Source organism: Gracilinanus agilis, chromosome 2 (genome assembly GCF_016433145.1).
Source record: "Gracilinanus agilis isolate LMUSP501 chromosome 2, AgileGrace, whole genome shotgun sequence".
NCBI lineage: Eukaryota > Metazoa > Chordata > Mammalia > Didelphimorphia > Didelphidae > Gracilinanus > Gracilinanus agilis.
In genome coordinates, this window is record NC_058131.1 from 701,628,640 (window position 1) to 701,643,704 (window position 15,065).

The 15,065-nt window shown below is 41.3% G+C and overlaps 2 protein-coding genes across 2 annotated transcripts in view; one reads left to right on the forward strand and one right to left on the reverse strand.

The window, feature by feature from the left end:
• Positions 1–4,442, reverse strand: part of LRRTM3 (leucine rich repeat transmembrane neuronal 3) — a 217,578-nt gene extending 213,136 nt beyond the window's left edge. The window contains 2 exon segments of the mRNA XM_044659208.1: positions 2,329–3,924; positions 3,926–4,442. Coding sequence (XP_044515143.1) covers positions 2,329–3,924; positions 3,926–3,985 — 1,656 coding nt within the window. The 5' untranslated portion in view covers positions 3,986–4,442.
• The window catches only part of CTNNA3 (catenin alpha 3), a 2,010,564-nt gene that overhangs the window by 798,002 nt on the left and 1,197,497 nt on the right, over positions 1–15,065 (forward strand). The window lies entirely within an intron of this gene.

The window sequence follows — 15,065 nt, forward strand, 5'->3', positions numbered from 1 at the left end:
TTATTTTTTTTTCTTCTCCCAGCACAGTGTATGAAACAACCTGCATGATTTCTCAGCTAGGAATTTTTGATGCTTCACAACAAGCCAATGGATAATAGCAGTATGGCATAGTCAAACACATTGCAGTAATGAGACATTCTTTCTGACTTGGTCATCTGTGCTGGCCTCTAAACCACAACAAAGTTTTATGGGGAAAAAAGGGCTGGGAAATGGTTTTAGATTTTTTATTGCTAATTAAACTATGATTTCCAAGGTCTACTTGCAATGTAATTTGTATTCCAAGAAGCATTGCCTTTCTTTCCTCCCAAGCATTAAAAAAAAAATCTTATCATTTCAAGGAAATACAGATTATTTTTAAGAGGTTAAAAAAAAATCTGAGCACCCATTTGCTTTCCTGTCTTTGCTGCAGTGGTCCTGGTTTAGAGACACAGTGACATGGTTGAAGATGCGTGGACGTGTGGCTTAGCAAACCAATTTAAATCCAACAGCCGAGCTGTTGCCATCCCTGAATAAAGCTTCTGTAAAAGAACAGTTGGGTTTGGGGGATGGAAGACAAAAATGACCCATCCCTCACCTCCCACCAGCCCCCACTGCCACCAACTAGCCCCCACCAGATTTAAAGGAAGAGCTCATCTGCATGGTGGTATAAATTGTTTAAATACAGAGGCTGGGATATTGGGTGCTGCAGTCAATAAACTTTTGCCAGTGGCATAAGAAAGCATGGGCACACAGCTGGCAGGGTGCCATCAGCATTTGGCCAGAGCCATGCTGATGGAAGATTTCACATTAAACAAGGATATCCCTGAATCTCCCTAATGTCTGCAATATAGAAATAAATGAAAACTATGATAGAGTTTAAAATTTTTTTCTTTCTTTCTCTGTCTTTTTTTGAAACAGTCATTTTGTTCATTTCTAAGGAGTTTCCCCAAATAGCCACCCCTCCAGCCCCCCCTTCTCTTCCCTACAAAGCCTGTGGCTGGTGGGATGTGGGTCTTGGAAAGATTCCTCTCCAGCCTCTGAATGAAGCCTCAGTTAGCCATTAGAGGAGTGGTGTGCATAGCTCAGGAAGAGCACAGCCTGAAGAAGCACCAAACACAGAACCAAGACTTAGCTCCTAAGCGTTACTGCTTTCCCTTACTATGAAGAGGTTTAGGAAAGAATTGGAAGGGGGGGGGGGGAGAAAGAGAGAAAGAGAGAAGGGAAGGAAGTGGAAGGAAAGAAGGAAGGAAGGAAGGAAGGAAGGAAGGAAGGAAGGAAGGAAGGAAGGAAGGAAGGAAGGAAGAAGGGAGAAAGGAAGGAAGGAAGGAAAAGAAAAGAAAGAAAAGAAAAGAAGGAAAGAAAGAAAGAAAAATGAAACAGCTCCCTCCCCCCAGCACACACACATCTTTCTGAAATCTTTCCATGGGAGGAGGAAGGAGGCTCTACCTCTTCATATTTGCCCTTTGACCATTTTTCTGCAGTGCCATTTCAATGCCCAAAGAAGTCAATAATGAGGGGAAAAAAAAAACATCAGTAGTAATTCACATGCATGCCTTGCTAAAACTTTGCATTTTCACTCATCACAGACCATTTTGCAATTCCCTGGTTGCATTTTTAACCCTTTCCTTCTCCCCCAGGGCTCAACTCCTGAGAGAAATGGGATGCTGGCTGCTTCCATCTAGCACCATCTTTTGATAGGTCCTTGCAATTATTTTGATTTTTTTTTTAAACGCAGCTCTATTGGTGAGGCTGTTAAAAATTGCAGTATTCCTGCCATAGTTATGTAGCCCAAAAGAACAGAGTCCTTAGATGTCAGAATCTCTTCCTAGTCCCCTAGATGTGTTCAGTGAATTGCAAAGCAACTCCTCCCACCCTCCACTGTATGCAGGTCTGGCCTGAAGGGAGCAGCAGGACTGCAGATGTAGGGGATTACCGATGAAAGAAGTTTTATCTTAAAACAAGGGAGACTTTAATGAAATCAATGAAGGTTCTTGTACAATAGGAATTCTCCTAAACCAGGGGGCTCAGACTCCAGACAGATTGTGGTGTTTAAAGCGCACTGAGTTGATTTTATAGGAGAAAAAATGGGAAAAAAAAAAAAAAAAAGGATTATGCTGAAATGACATAGAACCACAGAACGTGTGTGTGTGTGTGTGTGTGTGTGTGTGTGTGTGTGTGTGTGTGGAGGGGGCTGGGGAGGAAAGGGAAAAAAAAAAAAACAAAACAAAAAAAAACCGATATACACCCTCTCTCCATCCCCCTCCCCAGTGGCGTTTCCCTTCCCAGTCACTGTAGTTGGAGACAGCCCCACTAGCTCGAGCCAGCTCTCTTAGGACAAGGGATTCATACCTCACACTCCCTGGAGCCCGACTTGCTATAGGTGCAGGGTCCCGTCCCATTGAGCAGCATCTCGCTGGTCTCTGTGTTGGTGGGCTTGTAATCAACATAGAATTCCTGGGTGCTGGGGGTCATCTGTTTGAGGGACTGCCTTTTCTTTTTGCGGTGCCTCCGCATGAGCGAGCGCTGCTGGAGCTGCTTCATGCTGGCCGGGTACCGCTTCCAGGACACATAGATCACCAGCAGGATAACTAGCACGGACAGGAAGAGGGCCACGCTGCCGGCGATGATCTTGTGGAAAGAGATGTGTTCCGTGTCCTCTGGGTCGGTCTCGGGGCCTGGCTCGGTGGCCCCCACCGTCGGGGGGACCGGGGGCTTGCTCTCGTGCTTGGGCCTGGGCAGCTTGGGTTTGAAGGTGGGTTTGGGCAGAGCCCGGGCCAGCTCGAACCTCTCGGTGGTACTTTTGCCACAGATGCTGTAATTCTTCACGGCGTCGATCACGTTCACCCCTTGTAGCTCTTTGGGGCTGGCGCAGATGATGGTGTTTTCCCTCAGCCCTTTGAAACTTTTCAGCCAGTTGACCAGGGAGCAGATATTCCTGCTGCATTCCCAGATATTCCCGGCCAGGCTAATGTCATTGAGGGAGATCCAAGAATCTAAAATCTCTTGGCCGATAAATGTCAGCTTATTGGAATCCAGGTTGAGGCGCTGCAAATTGGGGACACACTGGAAAACGCTGGGGCCACTGAAGGCTTCGATTTCATTACCCGACAGATCGAGCCTCTGCAAGGAGCTCCACGTCCAGGACATGGTCTGCCCTATGACACTGATTTTATTCCATTGTAAGTAGAGGTTCTGCAGACTGACCAGCCTAGGGAACAGGGCCAGGTTGAGCTTGGAAAACTGGTTATGCTCAAGGTGAAGTTCCTTGAGGCGGATCATGCCCGCAAACACATTCCTGGCCAGGCTCCGGATCCTGTTGTAGCCCAGGTCCAAGAGTTCGAGGTTGCGACAGTCTTGGAATATCCTCACCGGGATGGTTCGGAGGGAGTTGGACCGCAAATGTAAACTCAGCAGCTTCCGCAAGCCCCGGAATTGCTCCGATCCCAGAGACTGCAGCTGGTTATAGGACAGGTCCAAGTTCCGTAAATTGGTCACAGGTCTGAAGGTATTGTTAAGAAAATAGGAGATGCGATTGGAACTCAGAATCAACTCTTTCAGTCTGCGTATGCCATTAAAAGCATTCTCGTCTATATTGCTGATATGGTTGTGGTCTAGGTACAGCCAGGTGAGCTGGTTGAGCCCTTTGAACTGGTTATATTTAAGTTTCTGAAGGCTGTTATAGCGAAGGGAGAGACCTAAACAGCCAGCAGATATACTTGAGGGTATCTCCTGTAATTTCTGAGATTCACAATATACCATTTTGCCTTCACACCTACAGCCCTTAGGGCATCCTCGTTCAGCAGAAGAGAGCATTGTCAGTAACACAGTGGGGGCTATTACCAGGGCTACAGCTGATCCGCTCAGTAGCCTAATTACATTGAAACCTGGAAATAAAAACAACTTAGAAAAGTTATCCCCCCAAAAAAAGAAGTCATGTATTTTTTTTTTCAATCAAGCAAAGGAAAAAAAAACAAAAACAAAAAACAAAAAACAAAAACAAAAACATTCAAGGATTTTTTTTTCTTTTTTTAAATTCCAAATCAGGATCGCCCAATTTAACAGCTAATATCCTCTCTGCCTTTTAAAGAAAACAGGCTTTTGGAGACGGTTTAAAAGAGTTAAGCAAGGCATTTCTCTGGCAGGCAATCGACTCTACAGCCATACAAGGCAAGACATTCTCTATGACAATTAAGCCAGAATTTATGTACGCTCTAGAGAAACGTATCTACATACATATTTTTCCACATTTTTTTTAAAAAGAAGAAAATGACAAAAACATACCCATCCTTTGTGTTGTTCACAGGTCTTCCTTAGGTCCTTTGCTTTGGCTTAGGGTACCTCTAGCATGACAGCCCCTGTCAGCTGCACTGTCGTGAGTCAGGGCTCGCTGACACCCAGGAAGAAAAATTGGACCCCTTGGGAGATGGACCAATTTGGGCACATTATTCTTTGCCTGCCAGGCAGAACCCTCCAAGAACAAATAAATGCCAACTGGGCATCCACTGCCGAAGTCGAGATTCCTCCTAGGTAATGGGATCTTCATGAATGTTGCGTTTTTGCATCTTTACACTTTGGGGAGGGGGGAGGGAATAGAATGAAATAAAAAGCCAAACAAAACGAAAGGAAACAAAACAAAACACCCACCCAAGCCTCCCCCAAACCACAACTGGCTTCTACAGTTTCTCCTCAGAGCAGAACATGCTGTCTTCTTCTGGGCCAGCTTCTCCTAGCTGAGCGCCCACATCTGTATTCCATAGCCCAGCAGTGAGTTCTCTTAGGGAGCCCTGGGTTCGGCTGCGGAGCTGCTGCTTCCCGGGAGCACGGAAGGCAGTAACATCCCCTCTGGCTGCTGCCGCTGCGCGTCCGCCACCGTGCAGGAGCTCAGCTCCTTTCTGCAGCCTGGCATGCTGAAAGCTCCCCCGACTGACTGACTGTTGCTCTGGTCTCTGAGAATCCAGTCTTATGTAAAGCTGCCTCCAGTGGTGAAGTCGATTATGGGCATGTGCAGAAACAGGGGCCTCTTTTATCTTGCAAATGAGCAAGCTCTCTGCTGGGAAATGAGGGATGACTCTGGGTGGCTCGACAGGGGCCAGGGACAGGGGTGGTCCATTGGACCAAAGACCGGCAGCCACTTCGAATTTTCCTGATTATTTCCCAGTCGACGTTTTCAGGCTAGATTGGATCTATCAACTTTGATCAAAGGGACTTGCCAGATCATAGTCATGTCTGGGAGGAACTTTAGGAATTAACCACTTCAGAGATTCTTCAGCCTCTCCTGGAGTGTGTCATGGATTCCCCTTGGCAGGCTGGGGAAGCCGATGGACCCCTTTGCGGAATCACGGTTTTCATTGTGCAAAACAAAATATGTACGATTACAAAAACCCCCAACAAAACTGGAATAAAGTTATCAAGAGATTTTTTTAAAGATATAAATTGCCAACTTTACAGTTAAGAACTCCTGATCTAATCGAACAAACCTTCTCTCAAACTCTTCCTCTCCCCCAGTCCAACATGAGATTTTCCATATGAAGAAATTAAATCTCAGAGAGGGAAAGTAATTTGCCTAAGGTCTTTTTTTTTCTTTCTTTGTGTTTTTTTTTTTTTATTTTAAACCCTTAACTTCTGTGTATTGACTTATAGGTGGAAGAGTGGTAAGGGTAGGCAATGGGGGTCAAGTGACTTGCCCAGGGTCACACAGCTGGGAAGTGTCTGAGGCCGGATTTGAACCTAGGACCTCCTGTCTCTAGGCCTGGCTCTCAATCCACTGAGCTACGCAGCTGCCCCTCTTTTTTTTTTTTCTTTTTTTAAACCCTCACCTTCCATCATGGAGTCAATACTGTGTATTAGTTCCAAGGCAGAAGAGTGGTAAGGGCAAGGCAACGGGGGTCAAGTGACTTGCCCAGGGTCACACAGCTCTAGGCCTGGATCTCAATCCACTGAGCCGCCCAGCTGCTCCCTGCCTAAGGTCTTACCCTGAGTAAGTAGCAGAGTCAAGTAGCAATCTTGGTCCTCCCAGGGATGTTGCCATTGAAGGTGCATGTAAGTTGGAGTTAGAGGACTTGAGTTCAAATCCTTCCTGTCACTACTTGGATATCACTACTACTAGATCTTAATTTCCTCACTTGTAAAATGAAAGGGTTGGGTTAGATCATTGATTCCCAAAGTGGGCGCCACCGCCCCCTGGTGGGTGCTGCAGTGATTCAGGGAAGCAGTGGTGGCCACAGGTGCATTTATCTTTCCTATTAATTGCTATTAAAATTTTAAAAATAATTACTTTCCAGGGAGCTAAGTGATATTTTTTTCTGGAAAGGGGGAGTAGGCCAAAAAAGTTTGGGAACCCCTGGGTTAGATTGTCAACTTTAAGTCTAGGAATCTAGGGCCCTATGGAATTAGATAATCAACTCTCAGTATAGGAATCTATATCCTTATTGAGTTAGATAGTCAACTTAAAGTCAAGAAACCTTAACAGAGAGCAATAAAGACTTCCTGCGATTCTATTAGGATAGGAAGCTCCTGCGAGCTTGGGGAAACATCCGCTTTGACTAAAGGTTCTTCCGCCTCTGCAGTCTGCAGTCTTAGAGAGCTACCTGGGCCAATGAGAGGTTGGCCAGGGTCCCAGAGCCAGGAGGTGTCCGAGGCAGGATTAGAAACCAGCACTTCCTGCCTGCAAAGGCTAGTTTCTACCCACAGTGCCATGCTCCCTCTGTGAGATCTTTAAACAACTGCAAAACCAAGAATCCAAGCACAGAGCTCTGTCTGCTCCACTGAACAGCCTGCAGAGGTATTCCTAGTGGGCACACAAGGTCACTTAATGAGCCCCATTCTTCTAGGGCATAAGGGACTCCGTGGCACTAAGTGAGGTGCTTTAAGAAAGTGCATCAATTCATTCAGTTCTTGCAGGTCCCATTAAGTGCCCTGATGGGAGATTTCACTAAATGAGACTCTCATAGCAATATCGGTAGCAGTAAAGAGTATCTCAGGAGCAGTAAGACCAAGTCCCTTGGACTAAATCAGTAAGTGTGGGTTCCCTACAGCTGAGAAGCCTCCTTTAAGCTAAAGCTAGCCGAGCTCTTAGCAGGGACATCATGGAAGGGAGTGACAGGCAGGTTCAGGCTAGCCTAAGGTCTCTTTCTAGTTCCCAGATGCTCTGACCTAGGGAGATCCCTAAATCCAATCCCTCCCACCTGACAACAGACACTTGAACAATAGATATCAGATATTTGAACGTAGTTTTCACATCCTGTTTCCTAGGATCTTTGGCCATTCGATCCCACCCACCAAGCTTTCACTGAGCAGTTCTTATATGGAAATTGGGGGGGGGGGTGTCACTTGGAGATCACATTCCAGGTACTCTTTATATGCTTCATTATTTAATGAGTGCAGGGACTTTCCTCCTCCGTGTGACCCCCCCCCTTCTTTCTTTTGATCCCTAATGCTTGGTACAATCCTTGGCTTATACAAAATGCAAAATGTATGTATGGTGACTAGTTCTGAGTTTGATAGTGGATGGAAAAAATGGAAAACAACAAGGACAACCGTGTACACAAATATTACAGCATTCTAAGAGATATGATCAGAAGTGTGCTAGAATCAGCTAATACCAGCTCCAGAAAGCTGATAGTTAAATTGTTAGCAAGTTCAAATACTTCCTAGCTGTGTCACCCTGGGTAAGTCACTTAACCTCCATTGCATAGTCCATTTCCTCTCTTCTACCTTGGAAGCAATATATAATTTTGATTCTAAGATGGAAGGTAAGGATTTTTTTTAAATCAGCACAAGGGGCAGCTGGGTAGCTCAGTGGATTGAGAGCCAGATCTAGAGACAGGATCTGGCCTCAGATACTTCCCAGCTGTGTGACCCTGGGCACAGCCCATTGCCTAGCTCTTACCACTCTTCTGCCTTGGAACCAATACTGTGTAAGGGTTTTAAGAAGGTAAGGGTTTTAAAAAAACATCAGCACAAACATTTACACCTTGGGAATTAGAAAATGCTACAAATCACAACTTTATTTATTATTGTGAAGATTTAGGAAAGTGATAGAGAAAATGTTAATAACGTAAATTAAACTTAAAAGTATGTCATGTATACATTTCTCTCCTAGAAAACCTGTTGTTAAAAATGTAACGCTCATAAAATAAATTAATTACCAGATCATCCATGGACATGACTTCTAAATGGATAGTTATACCATCATCAACAATTAATCAATCAATGTTTATTAAATGCTTACTATGTACCAAAGAAGTATGAATGTTGAACATCATCATTTGAAGGGGAAGAAATACTAACAAGACTTCTTTTTTGAGACAGCAAATGAGCTTGAAGAACCTAAATATTCTAAGATTTAAAAAAAATTTTTAAACCCTGATATCTTATATATATACATATATATATCCTTTTATATTAATTTTTTTAAATTTGTTATAGGGCTAGGCAATGGAGGTTAAGTGACTTGCCCAGGGTCACATAGCTAGGAAGTGTTTGAGGCCAGATTTGAACCTAGGACCTCCTGTCTCTAGGCCTGTCTCAATCCACTGAGCCATCCAGCTGCCCTCTAAATATTCTAAGATCTTGAGATGAGTAGGATGTATTTTCTAGGCATGAGGCTTGACCTGTGAAAAGGAATGGAGGGTTTATAATGGGATACTAAGTTCTGGGAAAAGTATGCTGGCTTATTTGGAATAACATCAATGATAGCACTTTAAAATGTGGAAAGTCTCTTTTATAAATATTATCTCAGTTTATCCTACAACAGTCCTTGGAGATAAGTGTTATTTTGACCATTTTCCAGAGAAGGAAACTGAAGCAGACAGATGTTGTGTCTTTCCCAAGGTAACACATCTGTTAAATGCCTAAGGTGTGATTTGAACTCTGTTCTTCCTGACTTTAGGTTCAGAGCTCTACCTACTCTGGTACTTAGCTGCCCCTAACAAAGTATGTGAAGAATAATGATATGCAGTAAGCTTAAGAAGATAAAGTGGAAGTAGATTATGTAAGGCTTTAAATGACAAGCTGAGGGTTTTGTATTTTATTGAAATGGTAATAGGGGACCATTGAAGTTTTTTAAACATTCAAGTGACATGGTTAGATTTGTTCTCTAGGAAGATTACTTTGGCAATTAAGAGGCTGATGGATTGGAGAAGGGACAGACTAGAAGATGAGCGTACTTTGAGGAGGCTGTTAAAATAAACCAAGTGAGAGTCTGAACTAGATGATGTCCATATGACTGGGGAAATGGGGATGGATGTGAAAGACATTACAGAGGAAGAGCTGACGAGACCTAGAAAATGATTAAATACAGGGATCCAGGGAGTGAGACTAGTCAAAGATGATGCCAACTTTTGTGAACATTGGGGACCTAGAAGAATGGTATTTCCTTCTGTGGATCTAGGGAATTTGAGAAGAGGCAGGATGTGTAGAAGGGACTCACAGAGTTTATAATCACAGAGTTCCTGTAGATTTTGACTTGCACAAATATGTTTCTAGTATAGGAGACTTTATGCTACTCTATTCCATCCCCAGTAGATGCTGTCCACATTTTTTTTTTCTAAATTTTATCTAAGCTAATGATCACATTTCATGTTCTTTTTTTTTCAAGTCAATATTGAATATAGTGAGCGAAGCACTGCTGAATATCAAGGAAAACTGTAGGATTCCTAGTTCTTAAATCTTACACACTGCCAAAGAATAATTGATCAAAAGCTATTTGATTGTTGGGAAGGTACCCCTCCTTTCCCCCAAATTGTCTTTAATTTGTTTTGTATGTATTTGTATTTACTTAGATGTGTGCACATTGTTTGCCTCAATCATTATGTAAGATTCCTGAGATCATGTTTTTGTTGTATCCTTGGGACCTAGCCCAGTGCCAGGCTCACAGTAGGTACTCATTGATTGATTGTGCCTTTTTAGACAATGAACAATGGATATCTCTCTGTTTTGCTCTAACAGCTTTGGTAATTCAATAGAATGTAAACTCCATGAAGACAGAGACTCTTATTTTACTTTCTCAGCTCTTTTGCTTGTTTGTTTTGTTTTAGATCACCATATTCCCACAATTTGCAGATATTAATTAAAATTAATATAATTCATTTATTTATTTTGAATGTTATTTTTTTCCAATTTTGAATTCCAAATTATCTCCCTCTCTCCAGCACCATCTACACCCATTGAGAAAGCAAGTAATACAATATCAATTACACAGTGGATTCATTCAACACATTTTCATATTAGCCAGTTTGCAAAAAAAATAGCCAGAAAAAAATAGAAAATCAAAACAAATATATTTCTACTTGTACTTGTAATTCATCAGTTCTCTCTCTAGAAGTGAGTCCTTTCTAATTGTCTCAAATCACTGTATTGAATAGAATAAGCAGATGTTCCATAGTTGAACATCATTACACTATTACTGTTACTGTATACAATGATCTTTTAGTTCTGCTTTCTTCCCTCTCTATCGGTTCCCAGATTTTTCTGATACCATCCCCCTCCTCATTTCTTACAGCACAATAGTATTCCATCACAATCATATATCGCAACCTGTTCCACCATTCCTGATGGATGGGCATCCCACAAATTTCCAATTCTTGGCTACTACAAGAGCTGCCATAAATATTTTTGTATGTTTAGATCCTTTTTCTTCCCTTTTGATTTCTTTTGGATATAGACCTAGTAGTGATATTCATGTCATAGATTCTTAATAAATGGTATTTGGTTATATATTATATTGAATTTAATTAGTAATTGAATTTAATCTATTGCCATTTTTATTAAGAATCAGACTCTGTGTGACCCTAAATCATTATCTGGGTATCTTACAAGTAGGAAAGAATTTAGTACTTTTGATCTGTTCTTTTGACAGATGAGTTAATTCTATCATCATCTTCTAGATTCAACAATCCAAGAGCATATCTTACACACCTAAAGCACAGAGAAAGTGCCAGTTTGTATCTGTATAGGGAGCTTCCTCATATGGGAAAGCCCTACATCAATGAAATCAGGTATGCAGCCCTGATCTCTGTATTATACCTATCTACCGGTACATACTGTATGAGGTATTTGGGGTACAAAATTTAAAAAAAAGAAAGAAAGGATATAGTCCTTGCTCTCAAGAAGTTTATATTCTAAGAGGAGAAAGGAGGGAAGGACATTGCCATGTAAACACACACAAAGACATTTCAAGAGGAAATAATATTAAATATTATTCATATTATAATATAATAATTATTTATTATATTGTATTAATATGTTAATTATTTTCATTTATTATATAAATATTAAAATATTTATTTTATGTTATATTATAGTAAATATAATAATACTTATAATAGTTTTTATATTATAACATATAATATAACAATTATAATTTTGAATTTGAATAATAAAATCTATTATAATAATTATAATATAATGAATAATAATATATATTAAAAATTAAATAAGTTTAAATAAAATTAAATATTAAATAAATAAAATTAGACAGAAATTGCCACTTTAGGAATATCCCGCTTGAGATTTTGAAAGGAGCTAAATATTCTGAGAGGCATAGGTGAGGAGAGTACATTTTATGCACGGGGAACAGTTTATTAAAAGTCATGGGAATGGGAAATGGGATGCCATGTACTAGGAAAAGTGTGTATTCCAGGCTTGACTAAAACACAGAGTGTGAGGGAGTTGGAAGAAGAATATATAATCAACCTGGAAAGATGTTTGGAGCCAGATGGTGAAGGATTTTAAAGGCCAAAAGCAAGAGACTCTATTTTCTCCTGAAGGCAATAGGGATCTCTGGAAGCTTCTTAAATGTAATGCAGGGGACTGAATCAGAATTTGGTTTTAGACATCATATTTTGTAGAAGTGTAGAGGATGGATTGGAGAGAAAAGAGGTTGGATATAAGGAGACCAACTTTAAGGCCATTTCCTTGGTCAATGTTAAAGGTAATGAGGACATGAACTAGGGTGACTGTGTGATTGGAGAGGGAACAGATGTGAGATATGTGATGGAGGTAGAAATGATGAGACTTGGTAAGTTATTGGATATGGAAGTCAAACAAGAGTTTCAAATAAAAGATACCTCCAAGATTGTAAATGCTCATGATTGGAACTATGGGAATGCCCTCAACAGAAATAAGGAAATTAGGATGAGTATATTTAAGGAAGAAGAAAAAAAGCCCTGTTTGGGGGATCCACTAGAATATAAGACCCGGGAGGGTAGGAAGTTTTGATTTTTATTTGGGGATTCCAGCACTAAGGACATTGCCTGGCACATAGCAGACACTTCATGGTTCTTCGTTGTATGGAATATGAGAAGTCTTTGGAGCATCAAATTGGAGATCTCTAACAGGTGGTCCTAGATGAGAAATTGGACCTCATAGGAGAAAAGAGGTTTAGGTATGTGATTCTGGACGTCATCTACAAAGAGAGGAGGGAACTGAGACTCAGAGATGTGACTTCCTCAAGGTTTAATCACTAGGAAAAGACACATGGGGGAAGTGGGAGGTTTTACCTCATGGAACCATGATTTCTCATAGACCGACAGGCTGCCTCTCCAGATTTATAATTTGGTTTTGGCTTTACATTCTTAAGGAAACACTGTTGTGCATGACTATATTGTCTTTTCTTGTGACAGATGGTTATACATTAACTATGTTGGCAAAACAAGAGAATACTCCACAAAAAAGAATCCCTTGGTTCTCTATCCCTACAGTGGCTAAAAACTACTCTTACCTTTCATCTTAGAATATATACTAAATACTAGTTCCAAGGCAAAAGGTAAGGCCAAGGCAGCTGGGGTTAAGTGACTTGCCCAGGGTCACCCAGCTAGTAAGTGTCTGAAGTCAAATTTGAACCCAGGACCTCCATCTTCAGGCCTAGATCTCTATCCACTGAACCACCTAGCTGCCCCACTACAATGGCTTCTTCAGGGCAATGTGGGTAGTGGTTCCAGTGCTGGGCTTTTCATCACAAAGATCAGGCTCTGATGCCCTCTTTTGATGCTTACTAACTATATAAATTTGAGGGAAGTAAGTCTCTTAACCTCATTAAAATGTAACATTCTCTTTTGTAAAATGGGGAAATAATAGCACCTTCTCACAGGGCTGGTATAGAGATCAAATGATTATATTGTTTTAATATGCTTGATAGACCTTAAAGTATTAATAATTTACTACTCCAGGTCTTTGTTAATAGATGTCTACGTCACATCTTGAACATCAGATGGCCTGAAAAGATCTCCAATGCTAGTCTCTGGGAAAGAACATTCCAGTACCCCATTAGTCAGGACATAAAGAAACGTAAGTGGAGATGGATAGGACATACGCTACGAAAACAGGAAGACAACGTAGCCAGACAAGCATTGAGCTGGAACCCTTCAGGGAGGAGGAAAGTTGGAAGACCAAAACAGACCTGGCGAAGATCTGCCGAAAATGAAACAAAAACAGTCGGAATGACATGGGCCCAGCTGGGGGAAGTTGCCCAGAACAGAGTCCACTGGCGTGAGATGGTTGCGGCCCTATGCTCCTAAGGAGTCAACAGGAATAATAATATAATAATAATATACAGAGTAGCTAGGAGGGCACGATGGATAGAGCTCTGGACCTAGAGTGCAGAAGACCTGAGGTGAAATCAGATCTCAGACACTAGCTGTAGGACCCTGGACAAATCACTTAACCCTTACTTGCCTCAGTTGTCTCATCTAAAAATTGGGGATAAATTGTAGCCCCCACCTCTAAGAGTTGTTGAGAGAATCAAATGGGATAATAATTGTAAAGTACTTAGCAAACTGTTTGGCATATCACAAACCCTATATAGATGCACATTATTTTGGCCCTGATCATGATCTGGCACCCTATAGGCAGGCAAAAAGTGCTGACTTTTTTTCATGGAGGGCTCTCCAAAACTTGCATGCATCTTCACTCTTAAGTCTTTGAATCCCACAGCTCTGGGCTCCTAGGGTTAGCCTTTTTCTGTAGCTTAATCCATTTTACTATCTTTATCTCCTCTACTAGGCTATAAGGTCCATTAAGGAAAGGGGACATGTGTTACCCACATTTGTTTCCCTCCAAAGTGCTTTTCTTAAAGATGGGCACATTGTAGATGCTCAAAATATATTTCTTTGAATGTGTGAATGAAACAGGTAGGATAGTGAAGGCTGAACCATGGATGTTAAGCTAGAAGTTCAAGGTGTTTTGGGAATGTAGAGAGCACCATGACCCTTAGAATGGACAGAGTCCATATCCTCCACCCTTTCCACCAGTGTTTCCCCTAATGATTCTGAAAGTGCCTAAAATCCTATCATTTGAGATCTTTGATTTCTTATTTTCCAATCTTTCATAGTCCCCATTTTTCTAAGTATCCCTTGTGACAGGGTGAAGTGGAATTAGAGGTGAGGAGGAGTCCCTGACCCCTTTAGACGCTAACAGTTTAGGGGAGATTCATGACCATTGGATAAAAACAATGGTGTTGGGAATAAGACACAGGATACCTGACTAGATAAAGGGAAGGGCACCAGCACAGAAGACCAGGAATGCTTAAAGGAGAGTTGATGATAACAAAGGTGAAGTTCTGGTACACAGGTTATGAGTTTCCTGATAAAAGATCACTATGGCATTTGGTCCAGGGAAATAAGATAAACAGCATGATTGAGAGATACATTTTTATTATTAGAGGACAGTTTAGAGATGACACTAGGGATGTAATCTAGGAAGTCTGTGGAAGGTTTTTTACATGTGTAAGACTTATGTGAGTAAGTGACAATAATGGCCACAGAGTGTGGTTTATTTTGGGTTTAACAACGAAAGGAAGACTGTTTAGTAAGGGCAGAGGAGTTGCAATCTGCTTCAGTGTAGGGAGTAATCATCCTGGGAAAATCATGACTATATTAATGATGGCAACTAACATTTACAAAATGCTTCATAAACATTACATCATTTGTTCCTTATAACACCTTGAGGTAAATAAAAGAGACAGAATGATCCTCAACCTGCCCACTATCACACAGGATTTATGTAGCTCTATTCTAGTCTTCTTGACTCCAAGATCAGTGCTTGATCTACTACATCTCACTGTCTCTCAAATATTGAATGATGAATTA